Source organism: Erythrolamprus reginae, chromosome 3 (assembly GCF_031021105.1).
Source record: "Erythrolamprus reginae isolate rEryReg1 chromosome 3, rEryReg1.hap1, whole genome shotgun sequence".
NCBI lineage: Eukaryota > Metazoa > Chordata > Lepidosauria > Squamata > Dipsadidae > Erythrolamprus > Erythrolamprus reginae.
The window spans coordinates 3,919,622-3,945,012 of record NC_091952.1 but is presented as its reverse complement, the minus strand read 5'-3'; the positions used below and the strand labels follow the sequence as shown (position 1 = coordinate 3,945,012).

General features: G+C 45.6%; 1 protein-coding gene across 2 annotated transcripts; it reads left to right on the top strand.

The window, feature by feature from the left end:
* The first annotated feature begins 2,853 nt into the window (after nucleotides 1-2,853).
* Nucleotides 2,854-21,888, top strand: C3H20orf96 (chromosome 3 C20orf96 homolog). 2 transcript variants are annotated; one of them, XM_070748742.1, is made up of 11 exons: nucleotides 2,854-3,009; nucleotides 4,176-4,278; nucleotides 6,172-6,304; nucleotides 7,262-7,377; nucleotides 8,529-8,687; nucleotides 9,995-10,094; nucleotides 11,265-11,422; nucleotides 11,552-11,653; nucleotides 17,684-17,770; nucleotides 19,827-19,945; nucleotides 21,629-21,888. In XM_070748742.1, exons 2-11 carry the CDS (start codon nucleotides 4,219-4,221, stop codon nucleotides 21,687-21,689), a joined length of 1,095 nt encoding a protein of 364 aa, XP_070604843.1. In that variant the 5' UTR covers nucleotides 2,854-3,009; nucleotides 4,176-4,218; the 3' UTR covers nucleotides 21,690-21,888. The 2 variants fall into 2 exon arrangements, with proteins under 2 accessions (XP_070604843.1, XP_070604842.1); XM_070748741.1 differs by having other exon boundaries at nucleotides 2,934-3,009; nucleotides 11,196-11,422.
* Nucleotides 21,889-25,391: the final 3,503 nt, after the last annotated feature.

The following is a 25,391-nucleotide window of genomic DNA, read 5'->3' as shown; positions in this document are numbered from 1 at the left end:
TTAATGCAGCCTAGAACTGTGTTGGCTTTTTTGATGGCTGTTGCACATGGCTGGCTCATATTTAAATGGTTGTCCACTAGGACTCTCACAGTTGCTGCTGTTGAGCAATGTACCACATATTTATTTATTTATTTATTTAGATTTGTATGCCGCTCCTCTCAATAGACTTGGGGCGGCTCACAGCAATAACAAAACAATGAATGACAAATCTAATATTTAAGTAACTAAAAACCCCTTATTAAAAAAGCAAAGCGTACACACAACATACCATGCATAAATTGTATAGACCTAGGGGAAAGGGGATATCTCAATTCCCCCATGCCTGACGACAGAGGTGGGTTTTAAGGAGGTTACGAAAGGCAAGGAGGGCGGGGGCAATTCTGATCTCCGGGGGGAGCTGGTTCCAGAGGGCCGGGGCCACCACAGAGAAGGCTCTTCCCCTGGGTCCCGCCATATTACTGTTCCTGTGCATTTTGTTTTTCTTGCCTAAATGTAGAACCTTTTATAATGATTAAAAACAGTCATAAGCAGTATTATGTTACTACCTGGACGGGTGGGGATGGTGCAGTAGTAGCAGAAATGGAGCTATGGTTGCAGAAATGGAGCTATGCTTGGCTTCTGTGCATGTCTTGTGAAGTAAAATTTCACAAGAGGATGCACGCACGAGAGAGATATTGGTGCTTTTTTGCTTCTGCATCTACTCGGAAGAGAAGAAAAGAAAGAGAAGAATGGGAAGAAGGAGGAGGTGGAGGAGGAAATTTATTCAGCAAAACCTGATCTGCAAGATTCTTTTATCAGAGCCAATGTGAACTTCTAGGCTTCCTGTAGATCAAATTTTTCTGGTCCGCTTTATTATTATTATTATTATTATTATTATTAATTAGACTTGTATGCCGCCCCTCTCCGAGGACCAGGAGCGGGTCACAACATGAATACAAACAATATGTATACAAATCTAATAGTTAAAAACAGTAAATTAAAATCCCATTATATAAAAAACAGTCAGTTTATTCAATCACATCCACACATAACATTTAATGGTCAGATAAGTAGGAGGCATGATCTAGCTGCCCTAAGCCTGGCGACATAGATGGGTCTATATCTCCTGGCTGGGCCTGACATCTGGGACAGCTCTTAGCTTCTACTCCTGGGAAGGGGGGAGGCATATATATTGGGCGAGGGGAAGAGGAAAAGGTTTCTGAATTTTTATTTTATTTATTTATTTGTCAAACAAGTACATAGCATTATAGTACATATTAACATAAGTAGAACGTAGTGATAGAAAGGATAATAAGGACAATAGGACACCCCTTGCCTTGGCTGGCTCTCTCTTCCCCAAAGTTCTTTTTTTCCTCCCAAATTTCCTGCTACAGTGACAACCCCCCCCCCCCCCCCCCCAATCAGCACAATCATTAAGAAAAGGCCAAATCGATCTGCATAACAATAAAGGACCATCAGAATTGGCTCCAGACATGTTTGCAGGCACATGGGCTTCACAGCTCTTGGCTTGTCCAACCCTACTTAAATACACTGCTCAAAAGAAAAAAAAAGGGGGAACACTCAATAGAACCCATCCTGGGCCTAGAAAGCCTAGAACTACGACGCCTAAAACACGATTTGAGTATTGCCCACAAGATCATATGCTGCAACGTCCTACCGGTCAATGACTACTTCAGCTTCAACCGCAACAACACAAGAGCACGCAACAGATTCAAACTCAATACGAACTGCTGCAAACTTGACTGTAAAAAATATGATTTCAACAATCGAGTTATCGAAGCGTGGAACTCATTACCAGACTCCATAGTGTCAACCCCTAACCCCCAACATTTCTCCCTTAGACTCTCCACGATTGACCTCTCCAGGTTCCTAAGAGGCCAGTAAGGGACGTGCATAAGTGCACTGGTGTGCCTTTCATCCCCTGTCCAATTGTCTTTCCTTTCTCACCTATCATATATATTCTCTTCCTTTCATATATCCTCTCCTCTAAGTTCACTTTTACCCTTATATATATTACCACATGTCTATTTTTCTTCCTATGTATTTGTGTATTGGACAAATGAATAAATAAATAATAGATCTGAAGGAATTGAATACTTTGTTTTGTTGAATATGCTGACAACAAAATGAAATGGATTGTCAATAGGTGTTGCTTTCTAACAGTTTGATTTCACAGAAGTTTGATTTACTGTACTTGGAGTTATCTTCTTATGTTTAAGTGTTCCCTTTATTTTTTTGAGCAGTGTGTATATGTGTGTGTGTTTGTGCGTGTGATTCTTTGTCTAAATTATATATAAATTATATATAATTTATTTAAAAAACAAATATTTCTAAAACATTAAAAAGTAGACAATTACATTCAAAAGTTACAGTTAGGAGATGGTGACCTAGGTTGGTTAATAATAATAATTAATAATAATAAATTAGTAATAATTTATTAGTAATAAAATACTTGTACTACTACTACTACTATTACTACTAACAACCACAACACAATACTACTACTGCTGCTACTGCTACTACTACTACTACTACTACTAATAAGTCTTCGGAGAGGGGCAGCATACAAATCAAATAATAAACAATAATAATAATAATAATAATAATAATAATAATAATAATAATAATAATAATAATAATAATAATACAGAGACCAATTAATGGGAAGCACAAGTCAACTCATTTTTGGGGAAGCGAAGAGCGCCAGGTTGGCGATAGAGGCGGCCTAAGCAAGGAAAGGCTATCTAGTGAAAGGTGGGCTGCGCACGCGCCAAGCGGAGCCGCAAGGCGGGGTCCTTCGCGGCATGGACGCGGCCAATGGAAAGAACGGGTGATGGTGGAGGCGGGGACGTCGACGGTGGAGTGATCAGTGGGGACGCGAATGGCGGAGATGCTTGGAGCCCGCGAGGCTTCCGTAGGCCCTCCCGGGTCGCCATGGAGACAGGGCGCGTGCTGCGTTGCTAGGAAACGGGGGAGACACTCACTCACGCGCTCGGGCGCGAGAAGCAGGTAAAGTGGGAACGGGGCGGGGTTGGCTCCATCTTAAATGGAGCGCCTCCAGGGACGGGCGCAGTCAACCCCTAGAAACTAAACTGCAGCGGTTTCCGGGTATTGGCTGCTGCTACGTCCCTCAGGTTCTCCGTGCTGGTGCAGGGGGGGGGGGAACCTAAATTGAGACTTACCCCTGGAATTGTTTTCTTTTCTTTTGTTTTGTGTATATTTTATTTTATTTTTACTTAATGTCATTTCATTTATTTATTGCATTGCATTGCATTGCATTGCATTATTTTATTTAGCATTATGGCATATCATACATGGACTAGCTAAGCATATTAAAACTTCTCCTAGATTAATAAAATAAATACACTGGAATAAAATTCTGGCCCAACATTTGTGCTCCTGTATTTTTCTTGGGGGGGTGGGGAGGTGGAAGCCACCTTTTAATTTCCTCCCTGTCCATTCCAAGGGTTTGTTAAATTTAAATTTAATTTCTTTTTAAATTAAATAAACCTTCCTTCCTTCCCTTCCTTCCCTTCCTTCCTTCCCTTCCTTCCCTTCCTTCCTTCCCTTCCTTCCTTCCTTCCTTCCTTCCTTCCTTCCTTCCTTCCTTCCTTCCTTCCTTCCTTCCTTCCTTCCTTCCTTCCTTCCTTCCTTCCTGCTGCCCAATCCCAAAGGACTCTGGTTGCCTTACAACAATAAAATAGTATAAAATAGACAATAAAAGTAATGTCATTAATTTTAATTAGACATGACTTCCGGCAGCCTACAACATCCATCACACACCAAAAAATGAGTGCCATATAAAAGCTAAGAAAGCACTTTATTTGCTACATTATCAGCAGCCTCTCTGACGCAGGACAGGTGGGCAGTCTAAAATACTCCATCTCGTGCAATATTAAGAGAATAAAATAATGGTTTGAGGTCATCAGGATCTCTCACCCATTCCCAAAATATTACGGTGTTTTGCTTATTTAATTTTATTTCTATGCTGCCCAATTCCCTAGGGACTCAGGGCGGCTTTCATATTGCTTATTTTTCCTCTGAAAAAAAGTTTCGTTTTAAAGAGACAAGAACACCAGACTTTGCAAGATTTGACCACAATGGATTTTTAGGATTTTGTCCATTTCTTCTTTGTATATATAAGAATTATATATAATTCTTCATCGTCCCTCCAGGTGCTGACATTTCCTCTTGCACGGCTTTTCCTTGGCTCCAAAAATGTGGTCCAGAGGCCTAAGTTTGTACCCCAAGAGTTTTATCAGTTCCTTAAACCAAACGGTGAGTTGCGCAAAGAAGGGGAAATACTATTTTTCAAAAAAAGGAAGCAATATGGTTTAAAAGATCCAAATTGTACTTTTTGTATTCTTTACCAGCTAGGTCAGGGGTAGTTTTCGATTCTTCGGACAGGGGCGGCATACAAATCTAATAAATGATTATCATTATCATTATTAGGCAAACTTCCCTCTTCTATGACATGTGGACTTCAACTCCCAGAATTCCTGAGCTAGCATGATTGGCTCAGGAATTCTGGGAGTTGAAGTCCACAAGTCATAGAAGAGCCAAGTTTGCCTACCCCTGCACTAGGTAATAAAATGGAACAGCTGTGCACAAATCCACATTATTATCGTTTCATAAAAGGAAATATGTATGTTTCAGCAGAAGATGGCTGGAGGGAATTGGCTTTCCTGGTCAAACCAAATAGTATTTCAATGCTACGCTGGTATGTGGGTGGGTGACAAGATTATTTTAAGTTGATATTTTTCAGAGAGAGAATAGGTAGGAGTAGAGATATGTGTGTTCCTTGGTTGCTTTCTTGCAAACATTTCGTGATCCCACTAGGTAACATCATCAGTACTAGAAGGTAGGAGGAGAACTATGAAGTCCTTGGTGCTCTCTGAGGTTGGTTATTTTCTTGCAGATGTTTCATGGCCCAACTAGGTAACATCATCAGTGTTACTAGTTTGGGTAATCAAACGCCTGATGTAAGAAAACTACCAAGCTCAGAGCACCAAGGACCTCACAGTCCTCCTCCTCCTCCTCTTCCACTCCACAAAATACATTCCCTTCTTGATTGTTTTCTTTCAGATGTTACATTAGCCAAACTATGCAACATCATCAGGGTTAGCTACTTAACACTGATCAACCCTAGTTACCTATTGCAATATCAGCACTATCCCTGATGACCTTAGCAATAGCAACAGCACTTAAAGTTATATACCACTTCACGGTGCTTTACAACCGTCTCGAAGGCAGTTTACAGAGTCAGGCTCTTTGCCCCAACAATCTGGGTCCTCATTTTACCCACCTCGGAAGGAAGGAAGGAAGGAAGGAAAGGAAAGGAAAGAGAGGAGGGAGGGAGGGAGGGAGGGAGGAAGGAATAGCAATAGCACTTAGACTTATATACCGCTTCACAGTACTTTGCAGCCCTCTCTAAGTGGTTTACAGAATCAGCCTCTTGCCCCAAACAATCTTGATTTTACCCACTTCAGAAGGATATAAGTCTGAGCCGGCCAGGGTCAAATTGCTGCCAGTGGGCAGAGTCAGCCTACAATACTGCATTGGAAGGGAGGAAGGAAGGGAAGGGAGGGAAGGGAGGGAAGGAAAGGAAGAAAAGAAGGAAAGGAGGGAGGGAAGAAAGGAAGGAATGAAGGAAGGGAAGAAAGGAAATAAGGAAGGGAAGGAAGGAAGGAATAGCAACATCCCCTGGACTCGTATACCACTTCACAGTGCTTTACAGCCCTCTCTAAGAGTCAGCTTATATTGCCAGCAACAATCCAGTTTCTCATTTTACCTACATCGGAAGGATGGAAAGCTGAGTCAACCTTGAGCCTGGTGAGATTCGATCTGCCAAGCTGCAGGCAGTCGGCAGTTAGAAAAAGTAGCCTGTAGCACTACACTCTAACCACTGCGCCACCGCAGTTATTAATTCTAATTTAACACCTGCCATGCTTCAAATTGACAAGTGTGGCAAGGCAGAGCGTTAATAGAGCACAGTTCCATTTTACCAATGTCTCACTTAGCAACGGAAATTTTGAGCTCAATTGTGGACGTAAATCGAGGACTTTCAGGCTTCCATTCATTTCCAGAGAGGCTGGGAAAATCAGTGAGTGTCCCATTGTTTTGATGACGATGACCTGCCTGTCCTGTCCATTTTTCTCCTCTGGCATTTAGGATTACAGCCAATGGGAAAGGGAAGAGGCCCCCAGAAGACCCAAATTCAGGTTACACCTGCCGCCCTCCATGACTCCGGGGACGAAGAAGGAAGGGAAGAAATTCCTGCAGAAGATGCAGTCCAGGAAAACAGGTGGGGGAAGAGCTTGGCTGACGGCATTTCCAGTGTTTCCTTTTTGGTAAGAGTTCCCTTGGGGGTTAGTAACAACAACAACAACAACAACAGAGTTGGAAGGGACCTTGGAGGTCTTCTAGTCCAACCCTCTGCTCAGGTAGGAAACCCCACTTCAGGCAAATGGTTACTCATGTCTCTTAGTAGGTAAAAAAGTTGTCTGCTAGGTTTGTAGAAGGAAGGAAGGGAGGAAGGAAGGAAGGAAGGAAGGAGGAAGGAAGGAAGACAGACAGAAAGAAAGAAAGAAGGAAGGAAGGAAGACAGACAGACAGAAAGAGAGAAAGAAAGTAAGAAAGAAAGAAGGAAGGAAGGAAGGAAGGAAGACAGAAAGAAAGACAGAAAGAAAGAAAGAAAGAAAGAAAGAAAAAAGGAAGGAAGGAAGGAAAGAAGGAAGTCATAAATAAAGACAGAAAGAAAGAAAGAAAGAAAGGAAGGAAGGAGGGAATGAAGAAAGACAGAAAGAAAGAGAAAGAAGAAAGGAAAGAAAGAAAGAAAGAAAGAAGGGGTAGGGAAGAGGAAGGAAAGATGAAGGAAAAAGAAAGAAAGAATGAAAAAGATGGAAGGAAGGAGAGATGGGTGGAAGTAAGGAAGAAAGGGAGGGAAGAGGAAAGAAAAGAAAGATGGATGAAGAAGGAAGAATGGAAAGGAGGAAGGAAAGGAGGAAGGAAGGAAGGAGAAATACAAACTATTTCACAATCTCCTGGTGGTTGGCCAAACTCACCCAACTGCCCATCAGACCTAAGGCAGTACTGGAACTCCCAACCGCCTGGTTCCTAGCCTTAGTCTTCCTTGCTACACAAAAACATTTGCTCTCTGGTATTTGTGGTCCAGAATCTCGCGCCCCTCCTTCCCTGACCTGTTGTCCTCCGAGCAGCGGCCTCAGGGGTCTTCCCCCCCACACTTCTGTTCTCTTTCTAGATGACCGAAAGGCCTGGAGCCTGGCTTTGAAGGCCTCCCCCTCCATGAGGCATAAGGTCGGGTGGCACCAAGCCCTGACCGAAGAAATGACCAAGGCCAACATCAGAATCCTGCAGGTACCTGAAGGGAAGAGCCCCTGGAAGCGGGGTGGGGGTGGGGGTGTTTCCTGGCTGGGAGTCCAGATTTCACATGGTCTTCCCCGGGAGGGGGCGGGGGGTTTGAAACCAGAAGTTCAGATATGGGGATCAGACCTCCTTGTTATGTTCTGAAATAGATGTGCAAATAGCAATAGACTTTGACTTACATACCACTTCCTAGTGCTTTCACAGCCCCCTCTAATCGGTTTACAGAGTCAATCTATTGCCCCCAACAATCTGGGTCCTTATGTGACCCACCTTGGAAGAATGGAAGGCTGAGTCAAAGAGTTAACCCCTGAAGAAAGAGAGAAATTTTAAAATTCTTAAGCCACTGAAAACCTCTTGGCTGAGATGGACAGATTGAGAAAGACAGGAAATAAAGGGAGGGAGGGAGGAAAGTTGATTTGGAAGGAAGGAACAAAGGATGGAAGGAAGGAAGGAAGGAAGGAAGGAAAAAAAGAAAGTTGATTTGGAAGGAAGGTAGGAAGAAGGAAGGGAAATGAGGGAGGGAGGAATGAAAGGGAGGGAGGAAAGAAGGAAAAAAGGAAAGATGATCTTGAGGAAGGAAGGGAAGAGAAGGAAGGAAGGAAAAGGAATGAGGGAGAAAGGAAAGAAAGAAAGGGAGGGAGGAAAGAAGGAAAAAAGGAAAGATGATCTTGAGGAAGGAAGGGAAGAGAAGGAAGGAAGGAAAAGGAAAGAGGGAGGAAGGAAAGAAAGAAAGGGAGGGGGAGGAAAGGAAGGAAGAAGGAAGCTAGGTTGATCTTGAGGAGGAAGGAAAGAAAGGAAAGGAGAGGAGGAGGAGAGAAAAGAGAGAGAGAAAGAAAGAAATGGAGGGAGAGTCTTCGGAGAGGGGCGGCATACAAATCTAATAAATTATTGTTATTAAATTATTATAATTCCTCCTTCTCTCCCTCCTCCTTCCTTCCTTCCTTCCTTCCTTCCTTCCTTCCTTCCTTCCTTCCTTCCTTCCTTCCTCTTTCTTCTTCCTTACTCGCTCCCTCCCTCGCTCCTTCCTTCCTTCCTTCCTCCTCCCTCCCTCCCTCCCTTCTCTTTCCTTCCTTCCCTCCTCCCTCCCCTATCTTCCTTCCTTCCTTCCTCCCTCCTTTCCTTCCTTCCTTCCAACCCCTTAGCGTCTTTCGAAGAGCAAGACGGCCAGCCTAGAAGAACTGAAGCGCCATTCCTCCGTGCTGATGGAGAAGAATAAGGAGCTGATGGAGAGCATCCAAGAGGCGGAAGCCAATTCGGCCACTCAGGCCAGGTCCCTTCTGCAGCAGTACGACATGTTTGGGGTGAGGCTGCCTGGGGAGGGGCCGCTTGGAGCCCGGGGGGTGCACAGGCCATGGGGGGGGGGTCTTCACCATAGAGCAAGGGATGAGCAGGTTGGCTTTGGGTCCCCCTGAACAGTTTCTTTGTTGAGACAAGGCAACCCTGGGTCTGAAAGGGCAGAGGGTCTCCTGTTTGAGCAATGGGCTGGGCAGAAGACCTCTGAGGTCCCTTCCAACTCTGAAATTCAGAAAGAAAGAAAGAGGGAGGAAGGAAGGAAGGAAGGAAGGAAAAAAGAGGAGGGACAATGGAAAAGAAAGGAAGGAAGGAAGAAGAAAGAAAGGGAAGGAAAGAGGGAAAGAAAGAAAGAAAGAAAGCTGCCCCAAGTCCTTGGAGACTCCAACAAACAAACAAATAAATAAATAGGAAGGAGGGAGGGAGGGTGAAAAAGGGAAAGAAAGAAGGCAGGAAGAAGAAAGAAAGGGAAGGTAGCAGAGAAGAAAGAAAGAAAAAAGGAAGAAAGGGAGAAAAAGAAAGAAAGGGAAGGGAGGGAAGGAGGTAAAGAAAAAAGGAACAAAGGAAGAAAGAAAGAGAAAGAGAAAGAAAGAATGAGAAAGGAGGGAGGGAGGGTAGAAAAGAAAAAGAAGGAAGGGAGGGAGGGAGGAAGAAAGAAGAGGAATGGTGGAAAAGAAATAGAAAGGAAGGAAGAAAGAAGGAAGAAAGAAAGAAAGGGAAGGTAGCAGAGAAAGAAAGGAAAAGGAAGAAAGAGGAAAAGAAAGAAAGGGAAGGGAGGGGAGGAAAGAGATAAAGAAAAAAGGAAGAAAGGAATAAAGAAAGAAAGGAGGGAGGGTAGAAAAAAAGAAGGAAGGAAGGAAGAAGAAAGAAAGGGGGGGAATGAAGGAAGGAGGGAAAGAAAGAAAGAAAGAAAGGAAAGAAGCAAAGAAGAAAGGGAGGGAGGGAAGAAAAAGAAAAAAAGAGAAGGAAAGAATGAAGGAGGGAAAGAAAGAAAGGAGGAAAGAAAGAAAGAAGGGAAGCAAACAAGGAAGAATAAGGGGAGAGAGGGGGAGAGATCTGTAACACTAACTCTTAAAGCAACAGTCTTTCAATATGTCTAAGCATACATTGTTTTATGTATTGCCAAGCCCATCCAGTTATGTACCGGCTACTAACAGGACGTCTTCTAGTCTGACCCCCTTGCTCATCCAGGAGACCCTAGACCAGTTCAGGCAGGCAGCCGTCCGGTCCCTTCTTGAAAACCTCCAGGCATGGAGCACCCACAACATCTGGTGGCGAGCGGTCCCACTGGCTAACCACTGTGCTTCAAATCCCACAGCGGATCATCACCACTCTCCGAGACTCCAATCAGAACCAAGTTGGCGTGGCCAAAGCAGAGCTCAGCAGCGCGGAGAAGAAGGTGGAGAAGAAAATGGCCAGTAAGTGGCCCCCACCTGTCCTTCTCACCTGGAGGCGGGGGAAGGGGGGGCTGGGCAGAGGGGGAGCCCCACGGTTTTCAAATCCCCCAAGGAAGGAGTAGTGTCTTCTGGCCAGGCGGCTTAGCAAGCACTCCCTCTTCATGTAGAGGTAGGTAGCCCTTGACTTCAAACCATTCGCTTAGGGACCGTGCAAAGTTATGGCCGCATTGACCAAAGGGAGCAGTGACTGGTCCTTGCATTAATTCATTCAATCAATCAATCGTTCGTTCGTTCGTTCATTCATTCATTCATTCATTTGGTAGCTGGTCACGTGATTAAAGTCCAGTAGTATGTGTGTGTGTGAGAGAGAATGTGTGTTTGTATCTATGATTGTAGATATCTATATATCTATATCTGTATCTATATATTTATCATGAATTATCCTAAAAATGCAAGTTTCAGGTATAGTTATAGATGAAGAAACGATAGACACCATGGTCTCCGGAATGTTTAATTTTTTTTTTAATATACTAAGCTTAAGATTTTAATTAATATTGTTTCCTCATTGCTTATTTGACCCCCTAAGACAATCATTAAGTGTTGTACCTCATGATTCTTGACAAGTGTATCTTTTTCTTTTATGGACACTGAGAGCATCTGCACCAAGACAAATTCCTTGTGTGTCCAGTCCCACTTGGTGAAGACTTCTATTCTATTCTATTCCATTCCATTCCATTATTCTATTCTATTCTATTCTATTCCATTATTCTATTCTAATCTATTCCATTCCATTATTCTATTCTAATCTATTCCATTCTGTTATTCTATTCTAATCTATTCCATTCCATTCCATTATTCTATTCCATTCCATTCCATTCCATTATTCCATTCTAATCTATTCTGTTCCATTCCATTCCATTCCATTATTCTATTCTATTCCATTATTCTATTCTATTCCATTCCATTCTATTATTCCATTCCATTCCATTCCATTATTCCATTCTAATCTATTCTGTTCCATTCCATTATTCTATTCCATTCAACTCTACTCTACCCTACCCTACTCTATTCTACTCTATTCTAATTCTATTCTAATGTCTTTTTTTTTAATGTACACTGCAGGCATCTGCACCAAAGACAAATTCCCTGTGTGTCCAGTCCCACTTCTATTCTCTGTTCTCCCGTCTTCAGAAATGGACCAGGAGCTGAAACAGGTCAGTTCCCGAGTCCACACGCTGCAAGAAGAGGTCAACGTCTTGAGAACCTACATGGACAAGGAGTATCCACTGAAGGCGGTCCAGATCTCCTCTCTTCTGCGCAGCATCCGGAACTTGAACGAGGAGCAACAGGTGGGGCCATGTCCTTCCCAGGAAACCCATGTCTGAAAGGGGAGGGGGGGTGTTGTGGGATCTTACAGCCCTTTGACCCTTTTATGAAGACCCCTCCCTCCTCACCTTCTCCTCTTCTGCCTCCTCCAGGATGAATTGGAAGACACCGAGGACCTCGCCCGGCGTTTCCTGGAGTCCTTAGCCGGAAAAGCCAGGGACGAACAGGAGCACATTCTCCAGTCTGTGGCCGATGTGAGTGGAATCGCTCTTGACTGGCCCAACGGTGGTTTTTCCCAAGTCCCCCCCCCCCAAAAAAAGTTTCACTCCTCATCCCAAAAAGCCTCTTCAGTTCTAGCTGAGGGTGGGAGACTGAACAGCCATTTGTCTGGAATGGTGTATATACAGGGGGTTTAGGACATTTAGCCTCCACCAGTTGGATGAAGCTCTTTCCTCCGCAGCAGCTGATCGGCCGCTGCCTTCACTCCCTCGCCCAAAGGCCCCTAGCTCTTGGCCCCAGCCCTTTAGCCACAAAAATCCAAATTCAGCCACAGCCTTTTGGCCACATGGGACACTTCGCCACCATCCAATCAGAACAGTTCTGTAAGTCTCCTGAATGAGAAAGTGGGTCAGGTCAGACTAGATGGCCACCACGGTCCCTTCCCTCTCTATCATTCTGTAAGTCTCCTGAATGAGAAGGGGGTCAGACTAGATGGCCACCGAGGTCCCTTCCCTCTCTATCATTCAATGTGTGTGTTTGTGTATGAAAGAGCAAACTGTCCCATTCTTTCCTCCCAAAAGTAGCATTTTGTAACAACCGTTCTGATTGGATGGTGGCGAAGTGTCCCATGTGGCCAAAAGGCTGTGGCTGAATTTGGATTTTTGCGGCCAAAGGGCTGGGGCCAAGAGCTAGGGGCCTTTGGGCGAGGGAGTGAAGGCAGCGGCCGATCAGCTGCTGTGGAGGAAAGAGCTTCATCCAACTGGCGGAGGCAAAAAGTCCCATTCCCATATACAGGGTGCGTTCCAAAAGTAATGCATTTTTTAAAAAGTTATTATTATTATTATTATTATTATTATTATTATTATTATTATTATTATTATTATTATTATTATTAATTGGATTTGTATGCCGCCCCTCTCCGGAGACTCGGGGCGGCTAACAGCAATAATAAGACAGTATACAATAATAATCCAATACTAAAAACGATTAAAAAACCCATTACAGTGATCCCTCGATTAGCACGGTCTCGATTAGCGCGAAACGCTGCAACGCGGTTTTTCAAAAAATATTAATTAAAAAATAAGTCCGCGCTAGTTCTCTCTCTCTTTCTCTCCCTGTTGCCGCTGTGGTATATGAGAGAGAAAGAGAGAGGCAGAGGTCGGGCGCATTACCGGGAGGTGGAGGCGGCGTGGGGACGCTGGGTGCTGGGGACACCGAGGAGGGGGTGGACGTGGCCTCTCAGCTGCAGAGCCGAACAAGGGCGGAGGCAACGGCGGAGTCCGGCGCTGGGGCCATGCGGGGCCGCTCATCCAGGGGGGCGTGGACTGGCAAGTCGCCCTCCTTTCTCTTTCTTTCTCTCTCTTATACCACACCGGTAACAGGGAGAGAAAGAGAGAGAGCGGAGGGCACCTTGCTGGTCCACGCCCCCCTAGATGAGCGGCTCCGCATGGCCCCAGCGCCGCCCAGGCAAAGGGGAAACCCCAAGATCGCTTGCCGCTTGCCGTATTGCAGCTTGGAGCCTTGCTTCGCCTCCTTCGCTGCAATACGGCAAGCGGCAAGCGATCTTGGGGTTTCCCCTTTGCCTGGGCAACGGGGAAACCCCATCTTCGGCTCCTCGCTGCTTCCGCGCTGCGGAGCAGATCAGCTGTTGGGCGGCTGAAGGAACCTTCCCTTGGTCTTCCCCGCCGCCCACACGCAAACTCCACCATCTGCGCATGTGCGGCCATGAAAAAAATGGCGCGCATGTGCAGATGGTGTTTTTTACTTCCGCACCACTATAACGCGGAAATCGATTAGCGCGGGAGGTCTTGGAACGTAACCCCCGCGCTAATCGAGAGATCACTGTAAATATAAAAACCAAACATACATACAGACATACCATGCATAAAATTGTAAAGGCCTAGGGGGAAAGAGTATCTCAATTCCCCCATGCCTGACGGCAGAGGTGGGTTTTAAGTAGCTTACGAAAGGCAAGGAGGGTGGGGGCAATTCTAATCTCTGGGGGGAGTTGGTTCCAGAGGGCCAGGGCCGCCACAGAGAAGGCTCTTCCCCTGGGTCCCGCCAAGCGGCATTGTTTAGTTGACGGGACCCGGAGAAGACCCACTCTGTGGGGCCTAACTGGTCGCTGGGATTCGTGCAGCAGAAGGCGGTCCCTGAGATACCGTGTTTCCCCGATAGTAAGACCCCCCCCGATTGTAAGACATATGGGGGGTTTCAGGGGGGTCGGCTTATATAAGCCATACCCCGAAAGTAAGACATATGTCTTACTTTCGGGGAAACACGGTAGATAAACGGTATTGCGGGGGGGGGCGATGACATTGCTTCCAAGCTCCCCGCGCGCCCCTCGCCTTCGCTCGCCGCAGCGCCACCGCCTCTTCCCCTGCCGAGGCTCAGCTGCAAGCGGCCAGCGAGGCTGCGAGGCTCCGAGGCGAGCGGCCGGAGCTGCGCCCTCCTTCGCCCGCCTCCTTTCCGCTCGCCTCAGAGCCGCTCGGCCTCGCTGGCCGCTTGCAGCTGAGCCTCGGCAGGGGAAGAGGCGGTGGCGCCGTGGCGAGCAAAGGCGAGGGGCGCGCAGGGAGCTGCCGGAAAGGAGGCGGGCGAAGGAGGGCACAGCGGCGGCCGCTCACCCTTTTTGACTGCCCATCCACCCCTTGACCTGCCTTTAGCCAGCCAGCCAAGCGTCCGTGTCGCCGCGGAGTTGGCCTCCCCTGCCGAGAAACATTGCCGGGAGCGGCGAGGGGATGCTCCCCGCAACCCGCCGAATGTCGAGGTCGGCGCCCGCCTCCTTTCTGGCAGCTCCCCGCGCCCGAAGACGAGCCGGCCCCGGTGCCCGGGACAATGTAAGACATACCCCCAAAGTAAGACACAGTGGGGCTTTTGGGGGTAAAAAGATAGTAAGACACTGCCTTACTATCGGGGAAACACGGTACTCTGGTCCGGTGCCATGAAGGGCTTTATAGGTCATAACCAACACTTTGAATTGTGACCGGAAGCTGATTGGCAACCAATGCAGACTGCGGAGTGTTGGTGTGACATGGGCATATTTGGGGAAGCCCATGATTGCTCTCGCAGCTGCATTCTGCACGATCTGAAGTTTCCGAACACTTTTCATAGAAACATAGAAACATAGAAGACTGACGGCAGAAAAAGACCTCTTGGTCCATCTAGTCTGCCCTTTTACTATTTCCTGTATTTTATCTTAGGATGGATATATGTTTATCCCAGGCATGTTTAAATTCAGTTACTGTGGATTTCCCAACCACGTCTGCTGGAAGTTTGTTCCAAGGATCTACTACTCTTTCAGTAAAATAATATTTTCTCATGTTGCCTTTGATCTTTCCCCCAACTAACTTCAGATTGTGTCCCCTTGTTCTTGTGTTCACTTTCCTGTTAAAAACACTTCCCTCCTGAACCCTATTTAACCCTTTAACATATTTAAATGTTTCGATCATGTCCCCCCTTTTCCTTCTGTCTTCCAGACTATACAGATTGAGTTCATTCAGTCTTTCCTGATACGTTTGATGCTTAAGACCTTCCACCATTCTTGTAGCCCGTCTTTGGACCCGTTCAATCTTGTCAATATCTTTTTGTAGGTGAGGTCTCCAGAACTGAACACAGTACTCCAAATGTGGTCTCACCAGCGCTCTATATAAGGGGATCACAATCTCCCTCTTCCTGCTTGTTATACCCCTAGCTATGCAGCCAAGCATCCTACTTGCCTTTCCTACCGCCCGACCACACTGTTCACCCATTTTGAGACTGTCAGAAATCACTACCCCTAAATCCTTCTCTTCTGAAGTTTTTGCTAACACAGAACTGCCAATGCAATACTCAGATTTAGGATTCCTTTTCCCCAAGTGCATTGTTTTACATTTGGAAACATTAAACTGCAGTTTCCATTGCTTTGACCATTTATCTAGTAACGCTAAATCATTTACCATATTACAGACCCCTCCAGGAATATCAACCCTATTGCACACTTTAGAGTCATCGGCAAATAGGCAAACCTTCCCTACCAAACCTTCCCCTATGTCACTCACAAATATATTAAAAAGAATAGGACCCAGAACAGACCCTTGTGGCACACCGCTTGTAACCTGACTCTGCTCAGAATACTCGCCATTAACAATAACTCTCTGATGTCTATGCTTCAGCCAGCTTGAAATCCACTGAACTATCCAGGGATTAAGTCCAATCTTCACTAATTTATCTATCAGCTCTTTATGTGGAACCGTATCAAAGGCTTTGCTGAAGTCCAGATAGGCAATATCCACGGCACCACCTTCATCCAACACCTTTGTGACATAGTCAAAGAACTCACAAAGGTGTTGGATGAAGGTGGTGCCGTGGATATTGCCTATCTGGACTTCAGCAAAGCCTTTGATACGGTTCCACATAAAGAGCTGATAGATAAATTAGTGAAGATTGGACTTAATCCCTGGATAGTAGTCAAAGGTAGCCCCATGTAGAGAGCGTTACAGTAGTCGAGCCTCGAGGTGATGAGGGCATGAGTGACTGTGAGCAGTTGAACAGATTTGCACAAACACTTAAAATTCTTCATAAGTACCGTCCTTGGGCCTCTACACATGTTTGCAGCGACTCTGCCATGACCAGTACGCGCCCTGGAAGGCGTCTTCGGGGACCTCGCGCAAGGTCTTCGTCACGGCTGATTGGATCTCTTCTATGGACGAAAAATGCACCTTGCCACAATGCGCCACGAGTCCGCGAGTTCCTGGCCAAGCCCCAGGTGCCAACGCTGCCCCACGCCCCCCTACAGTCCTGACGTCGCCCAAGCAGACTTCTTTTTGTTCCCAGCCCTGAAAGGAACCCGTTTTTCGTCCATAGAAGATCACTTACGGATGCCATTTTGAAACACTGCTGCAGCTACGCTATCTGTCTGAAGAAATGTAAAATTTACACACACACTCCTGGCAATTGAAATAATGTACAAGTATATATTATTATTATTGGATTTGTATGCCGCCCTTCTCCACAGACTCGGGGTGGCTAACAACAGTGATAAAAAACAGCATGTAACAATCCAATACTAAACAACTAAAAAAAACCTTATTATAAAACCAACCATACATACAAACATACCATGCATAAAATTGTAAAGGCCTAGGGAGAAAGAATATCTCAGTTCCCCCATGCCTGACGGCAGAGGTGGGTTTTAAGAAGCTCACGAAAGCCAAGGAGGGTGGGGGCAATTCTAATCTTGGGGGGGAGTTGGCCGGGTCCGCCACAGAGAAGGCTCTTCCCCTGGGTCCCGCCAAATGACATTGTTTAGTCGACGGGACCCGGAGAAGGCCCACTCTGTGGGACCTAACTGGTTGCTGGGATTCGTGCAGCAGAAGGCGATCCCTGATATATACCTATGGGATTGCCTTCTGCCGCACAAGTCCCAGTGGCTGATTAGGTCCCGTTGACTAAACAATGCCGTCTGGCGGGACCCAGGGGAAGAGCCTTCTCTGTGGCGGCCCCGGCCTTCTGGAATCAACTCCCCCCGGAGATTCGAATTGCCCCCACCCTCCCCTTCTTCCGCAAGATGTTAAAGACCCACTTATGTCACCAGGCATAGGGAGACTGATTTCCCCTTCTCCCTTTTCTGATTATAGCACTTGAGAATGGTATGATTGTGTAGTACCGATTGTTTTTTAATATTAAGAGGTTTAAACTTCAGTTTTTACTAATATTAGATTTGTACCACAGCTTATTGTATTTTATTATTGTTGTGAGCCGCCCCGAGTCCTTGGAGAGGGGCGGCATACAAATCTAATTAATAATAATAATAATAATAATAATAATAATAATAGATTTGTTGCTGTATTATTTACCGTTCCGAGTCCTTGGAGAGGGGCGGCATACAATTTTTTTTTAATTATTATTATTATTATTATTATTATTATTATTATTATTATTATTAATCTAAAGTTTTGCATTCGTACCATTACTTAGAAAAAAAAATGTGGTGCATTACTTTCTGGGCGACCCTCGTATTTAGCTGGTTGTCCACTAAGACTCCAACATCCCTCTTGAATTTTCTTGTTCTTTTTTTGACGTTGTAGAAGACGCTGTTGCAGTATCAGGACGGCCTGGAGCAGATGCACCGGAACAACACGGAACTGAGAAGGCAGATAGGCGTGCAAAAGGAGGCAAGAAAACCTGGGGATTGCAGCCAGTTTATTATTTTTATTTTTATTTTTTTATTTTGTCTAATACATAACATAGATTTGTGAGGATATAATCATAGCAATATACATCAACTGAAGAATAGAAAAACATTAGGAATAATATACAGTCATACCTCGTCTTACGAACCTAATTGGTTCCAGGGGGAGGTTCGTAAGACGAAAGGTTCGTAAGACGAAACATTGTTTCCCATAGGAAACAATGAAAAGTCAATTAATCCGTGCAACCAAAAAACCCCCCCGCAAAAAAAGGGCGTTCGGCGACTGCTGGGAAGCCGCGCGACTATTTTAAAAGGTGACAGCCGGCCTGGGGGGCTTCCCAGCAACCTCCCGAACCCGGAAGTTCGGCAAAGGTTCGGGGTTCGGGAGGTTGCTGGGAAGCCCCCCAGGCCGGCTGTCACCTTTTAAAACAGCCGCACGGCTTCCCAGCAGCTTCCCGAAGCCGAACGCCAAACCCGAACTTCCGCGTTCGGCGTTCGGAGACTGCTGGGAAGCCGAGCGGCTATTTTAAAAGGTGACAGCCGGCCTGGGGGGCTTCCCAGCAACCTCCCGAACCGAACCCGGAGTTCAGAAAAATTTTGCCTCTTCTTACGAACTTTTTTGAAGTTACGAACCGGCGTTCGGGAGGCTGCTGGGAAGCCCCGCCGCCCGGCTGTCACCTTTTAAAACAGCCGCGCGGCTTCCCAGCAGTCTCCGGACGCCGGTTCGTAACTCGAAAAAAGTTCGTAAGAAGAGGCAAAATTTTTCTGAACCCCGGGTTCGTATCACGAGTTGTTCGTAAGACGAGGGGTTCGTATCTTGAGGTACCACTGTAGAAGAAATAATAGTCATTGGGAATAACAGAGTTTATATTCATGAAGGTTCAGGAGGGAAGTGTTTTTAATAGGAAAGTGAACACAAGAACAAGGGGACACAATCTGAAGTTAGTTGGGAGAAAGATCAAAAGTAACATGAGAAAATATTATTTTACTGAAAGAGTAGTAGATCCTTGGAACAAACTACAGCAGACATGGTAGATAAATCCACAGTCACTGAATTTAAACATGCCTGGGATAAACATAGATCCATCCTAAGATAAAATACAGAAAATAGTATAAGGGCAGACTAGATGGACCATGAGGTCTTTTTCTGCCATCAGACTATGTTTCTAAGCTAATAAAAACATAAGAGAGACATTACGACAGGGGACGGAAGGCACTCTGGTGCACTTATGCATGCCCCTTACTCACCTCTTAGGAATTGGGGGAGGTCAACTGTGGATAGTCTACGGGTAAAGTTTTGGGGGCTAGGAGATGACACTACAGAGTCTGGTAATGAATTCCATGCTTCGACCATTAGATTACTAAAGTCATATTTTTTGCAGTCAAGTTTGGAGCAGTTTACAGTAACTTTAAATCTGTTGTGTGCTTGTGTGTTGTTGTGGTTGAAGCTGAAGTAGTCATTGACAGGAAGGACGTTGTAGCAGATTATTTTGTGAGCCATGCTTAGGTTGTGGACGAAAAACGGGTTCCTTTCAGGGCTGGGAACAAAAAGAAGTCTGCTTGGGCGACGTCAGGACTATAGGGGGGCATGGGGCAGCGTTGGCACCTGGTGCTTGGCCAGGAACTCGCGGACTCGTAGCAGTTAGCTGAAGTAGCCTGCAGTGTTGCACTCTAATCACTGTGCCACCTGATCTAAAGAGGAAGGGAGGGAGGGAGGGAAGGAAGGAAGGAAGGGATGGAGGAAGGAAGGAAGGGAAGGGAAGGGAGAGAGGAAGGGAGGGAAGGGAAGGAAGGGAAGGGAGGGAGGGAAGGAAGGGAAGGAAGAAAGGAAGGGAGGAAGGAAGGAAGGGAAGGAAGGAAGAAAGGAAGGAAGGGAAGGAAGGAAGGGAAGGAAGGGAGGGAAGGAAGGAAGGAAGGAATGAAGGAAGGGCAATAGCAATAGCATTTAGACTTATATACCACTTCACAGTGCTTTTGCAGCTCTCTCTGTTTTGCAGAATCAGCCTCTTGCCCTCAACAATCTGGTTTTCCTTTTTCAGGTGATCGACGACCTGGTGAACGAAGTGGGGGAGCTGCATAAGAACATCGCCTTCCTGCACGGCGCTCTCGGCGACCCCTACAACACCATTTTCCCGGACATCCTTTTGCGGCAGCCCAAGTAATTATATTTTTTAATATAATGATATAATTATAGGCCGATTTCGTTGATGAACGCTTACTACAAAATTTTTATGCTAATTATGGCTGAAAGAATTAAGAATTTAAAAATATATTAAATAAAATTATCAATTTGGATCAAATTTGGAGTCTACAGAGAGGGGCGGCATATAAATCTAATAAATAATAATAATAATAATAATAATAATAATAATAATAATAATAATAATAATAATAATTTTAAAAAATGGATTTTTATCAATACAACAAATAAAAAAGAATACAAGGATTGTCTTAGATACAGTATATTGGAATATTAGGAAGTACATCCAAGAAAGTAGATAGCTCTTTTTTTCCTGGGTGCACAAAAAGCGTTTGACAATGTAAATTGGCAGTATTTGATAGGGTTGATCCAAAAAATGAAATTCAGCGGCAAATTTGAGGAAATGATAGAAAATGACAGAATCAATATATACCTCCCAGCTGATGCAGAGAGTGAGAGTGAGGGAGAAATAGACCTGGATGAACCTGAAGGACCACCAGAGGTGGCAGAGATGCCAGTGACAGTAGAGTCTGACTTAGAGGAGGAAGATCAGGATCCTTTATTAGATGCTCGCTTTAGAAGATTAAGAAAAAGACAAGAATACTTGTATGGGAAAAGGAAGTAGTCTGTAGTTTGTTAACTCTAGGGAATTGTGGACCACTCCCCATAGGTATTTAAGGGTGGCTGATGGGAAATTCGGGGTGGAGTTTCAACGTTTTGCAACGGAGTCAGTTGATGTTTGAGGTTCCAGCATTGTTACGCTAGCCAACTGTTATTTCCCTGCTAAAATCCTTGGAGTAGAATTCCCCTGTCTGCGGAGAGTCTGGGAAGCTGTAACTGTAAGTCAGTGAAACTGCAGCCTCTTTATCTCATGAAGGAATGCACAATTTAGCTTTGATCTTAGCCGCTGGACTATCTTTTAATTCCTTTCACAGGGAAGCTGCCCAGATGAACTCACATGCATGAATTTGGCTTGTATAAATGATGCTTTCTATGTATAAAAAGGTTGATTTGCAATATCAGCCCGTGGATTATTCCTTTGTTTTCAATCTGCGTAGATCCGGGATAGAACAGGTTGTTGTTGTTGTTGTTGTTGTTATTATTATTATTAATTAGATTTGTATGCCGCCCCTCTCCGAAGACTCGGAGCGGCTCACAACAACAAAACAGCATGAATTCAATGGTTAAAACAATTTAAAACCTTTAATATAAAAAACAATCATATATCTCATACAAACCATACGTAAAGGAAATGGCCCAGGGGAATCAATTTCCCCATGCCTGACGACAGAGGTAGGTTTTAAGGAATTTGCGAAAGGCAAGGAGGGTGGGGGCAATCCTAATCTCCGGGGGGAGTTGATTCCAGAGGGTCGGGGCCGCCACAGAGAAGGCTCTTCCCCTGGGTCCCGCCAGACGACATTGTTTCGTCGACGGGAGTCGGAGAAGGCCAACTCTGTGGGACCTAACTGGTCGCTGGGATTCGTGTGGCAGAAGGCGGTCCCGGAGATATTCTGGTCCAATGGTTCCAAGGTCCCGTCACAACTACTGGGTTTTTTGAGCCAGGTTTTGCCTAATCTGTACTCATAATCTCACGTCTGCTTTTCTCTCTCTCTCTCTCTCTCTCTCTTTCTCACCCCATAGATGCACCCCAGACATGGAGGTTGTTCTGAACATCCCCACCGATGAAGATTTCCCCTTGTAGCCGCTGAAAAGGAAGAGGGAAGGACGCGTTTTGATAACTAAAACCTGCTTGGGCTCCATTGTTGGTTGGGTTTGGCTCGGATTGGGTGTTGCCTTCTGGCCAGAGCGTAGCCGTGGTAAATCTTGCAGCCGTCTTTAAATTTCTTCGTTGAAATATGTCGGTGATTTAATTTCTTCTATTAAAGGCAGCCTTGATCTGACTGAATGGTGGTGAACTTATGGTCGGAGCACCTCCAAGAACCAATTGTAATAATAATAATAATAATAATAATAATAATAATAATAATAATAATAATAATAATAATAATAATAATAATAATAATAGTTGAAATGGACTTTGGAGGTCTTCTAGTCCAGCGTTTCCCAACCGGTGTGCCGCGGCACACTAGTGTGCCGCGAGACATGGCCAGGTGTGCCGCCAAGCTCCAGCTGGGCGGGGCACTGCCAGTACTTCCGTCCTGGGGCTCCCGCTCGCAGCTATCCCCCGGCTCCTGCTCGATGCCGCGGTTTTCGGCGCTCTCCTGCTGGGCCCCAAAGAAGGAAGGCAGGAAGAAGGAGAGCTCCATTCTTTGCGCCTTTTTCCCGCCTTCCTTCTTTGGGGCCCAGCAGGAGAGCGCCGAAAACCGCGGCATCGAGCAGGAGCCGGTTGACAGCTGTGAGCGGGAGCCCCAGGACGGAAGTACCGGCAGCGCCCCGCCCAGCTGGAGCTTCTCTGGCGTCGACGGCAAGTGTCCTTTGTGGCCCGGCGGGAGGGCACTGGCGATGGGAGTGGGGGGGGGGGGCAGCCGCAGGCAGTCGCGGGGAGATGGCGGCGGCGAGAGGGAGCGCTCTCTCTCTCTCTCTCTCAGCTGACTGCAAGCGGGAGCCCTGACGGTGGCGGTTGGACGTGCTGCTGGACGTTGTACATGCTGGCGCTGCGGGCCTGGCATATATGGTGTTCAGCAGCACGTCCAGCTGCCGCCGTCAGGGCTCCCGCTTGCAGTCAGCTGAGAGAGAGAGAGAAAGAAAGAGAGACATATAAGAGAGGCAGAGAGAGAGAAAAAGAGAGACATAGCAAGAGAGGCAGAGAAAGAGAGACAGAGCAAGAAAGAGAGGCAGAGAAAGAGAGAGAGAGAAAGAGAGAGAAAGAAAGAGAGATAGCAAGAGAGGCAAAGAGAAAGAAAGAGACATATAGCAAGACAGTGAAAGAGAGAGAGCAAGAGAGAGAGAAAAAAGCAAGAAAGAGATAGCAAGAGAGACAGAGAGAGAGAGAGAGAGCAAGGGAGAGAGAAAGACATAGAGGAAGGGAAGGAGGGAGAGAGAAAGAGAGCAAAAAAGAGAGGAAGAAAGAAAGAAAGAGGGATGGAGAGAGAGAAAGAAGGGAAGGAAGGAAAAGAGAGAAAGAGGGAGAAATAGAGCGAAAGGGAGGAAGAGAGAGGGGTTTTTTGTCCAAACTTTTCTTTAGCCCGCCCCCCCCGCCCCGCCCCGCCCCTTTCAGTGTTCCCCAGGATTTTGAAAATATGAATAATGTGCCGCGGCTCAAAAAAGGTTGGGAAACACTATTCTAGTCCAATCCCTTGCTTAGGCAGGAGACCCTACACTACTCCAGCAAGATGGTTGTTTGTTTGTTTGTTTGTTTGTTTGTTTGTTTCCCTCCTTCCCTCCCTCCCTCCCTCTTTCTTTCTTTCTTTCTTTCTTTCTTTCTTTCTTTCTTTCTTTCTTTCTTTCTTTCTTTCTTTCTTACATTTGTATGCCGCCCCTCTCCGTAGACTCAGGGCGGCTCACAGCAACAATAAAACAATGTACAACAAATCTAATAATTATTAAAAAATTATTAAAAGCAAACATACACACAAACATACCATGCATAAACTGTATAGGCCCGGGGGAGATGTCTCAATTCCCCCAAGCCTGACGGCAGAGGTGGGTTTTAAGGAGTTTACGAAAGGCAAGGAGGGTGGGGGCAGTTCTAATTTCCGGAGGGAGCTGGTTCCAGAGGGTCGGGGCCGCCACAGAGAAAGCTCTTCCCCTGGGTCCCGCCAAACGACATTGTTTAGTTGACGGGACCAGGAACAACTCTGTGGTTATCCAACATCTGCTTAAAAATTTCTGGTGTTAGAGCATTCACAGATTCTGGAGGCAACTTCTGTTCCACGGATTAATTGCTCTAACTGTCAGGAAAGATCTCCTAAGTTCTAAGTTGCTTCTCTCCTTGTTTAGTTTCCACCCATTGCTTCTTGTTCTACTCTCAGGTGCTTTGGAGAATAGGTTGACTCCTTTTTTGTAGCAATCCCTGAGATATTGGAAGGCTTCTATCATGTCTCCCCCGGTCCTTCTTTCCATTAAACTAGCCATGCCCAGTTTCTGCAACCGTTCTTCATATGTTTTAGCCTCCAGTCCTTTCATCACTTTTGTTCCTCTTCTCTGCCCTCTTTCTAGAGTCTCAACATCCTTTTTGCATCGTGGCAACCAAAACTGAATGCAGGATTCCAAGTGTGGCCTTACCAAGGCCTTATAAACTGGTATTAACCCTTCACGTGATCTTGATTCTCTCCCTCTGTTGATGCAGCCTAGAACTGTGTTGGTATTCCCAATTGAGCTCAGCATTTCTTTCTTTTTTCTTTTCAATACTCTTTATTAATTCCCCAACTTTAAAAAACACAAAGGCAAAATACAAATGCAAGGAAAAAAAACAAGACAAAGAAAAATAAATGCAAAAAATAACAAGGTAAAAATAAAACGGAACAAATGCAGAATACATGCAAATATACACATTAAGAACACTATACAATATGTTTTACAGGAGGGGTCTCCAACTTTGGCCACTTTAAGACTTGTGGACTGCATACAAATCCAATTAAATAAATAAACTCCCAGAATTCCTCAGCCTGCAACCTTGGCCACTTTAAGACTTGTGGACTTCAACTCCCAGAATTCCTCAGCCTGCAACCTTGGCCACTTTAAGACTTGTGGACTTCAACTCCCAGAATTCCTCAGCCTGCAACCTTGGCCACTTTAAGACTTGTGGACTTCAACTCCCAGAGTTCCTCAGCAATGAAGATGATTGGAGGATTGAAGGTTATAATCTAGGAAGAACGAATGCAGGAATTGGAAGTTAATGAAAAGGAGGACTAGGGCAGAGGTGGGTTCGCCCGAACTGGTAGCGTCCCGCTGGTGAAGTCATGATGTCACAGAGCCAGTTTGGTTGATGCTGGTCCATGGGTGCTACCATATTTTTTAGAAAAAAATTAATTTTGAATTTTTTCCCCTTCTGTTCATTTAAAATTTTTTAAAAATGAAGATGTTAGAATCCACCCCTGACTAGGGTGACATGATGGCAATCAATCCAATATTTGAAGGGGTGACACAAAGAAGAAGGGATCCACCTATTCTCCAAAGCCCCTAAAGACAGGACAAGAAGCAATGGATGGAAACTAATCAAGGAGAGAAGCAACCTGGAATTAAGGAGAAAATTCCTAATAACAAGGACAATTAACCAATGGAACTGCTTGCCACCAGAAGTTGTGGCTGCTCCATCACTGGAGGTTTTTAAGAAGAGACTGGATATCCACTTGTCTGAAATGGCTTGGGGCAGGCCAGGAGTCCTCAAACTTGGCCACTGTTAAGACTTGTGGACTTCAACTCCCAGAATTCTCCAGCCAGCACATTTCCGAGAGGGAGAAAGAGAGAGAGAATGGATCCAGGCTTTTTTCATTGCAGCTTC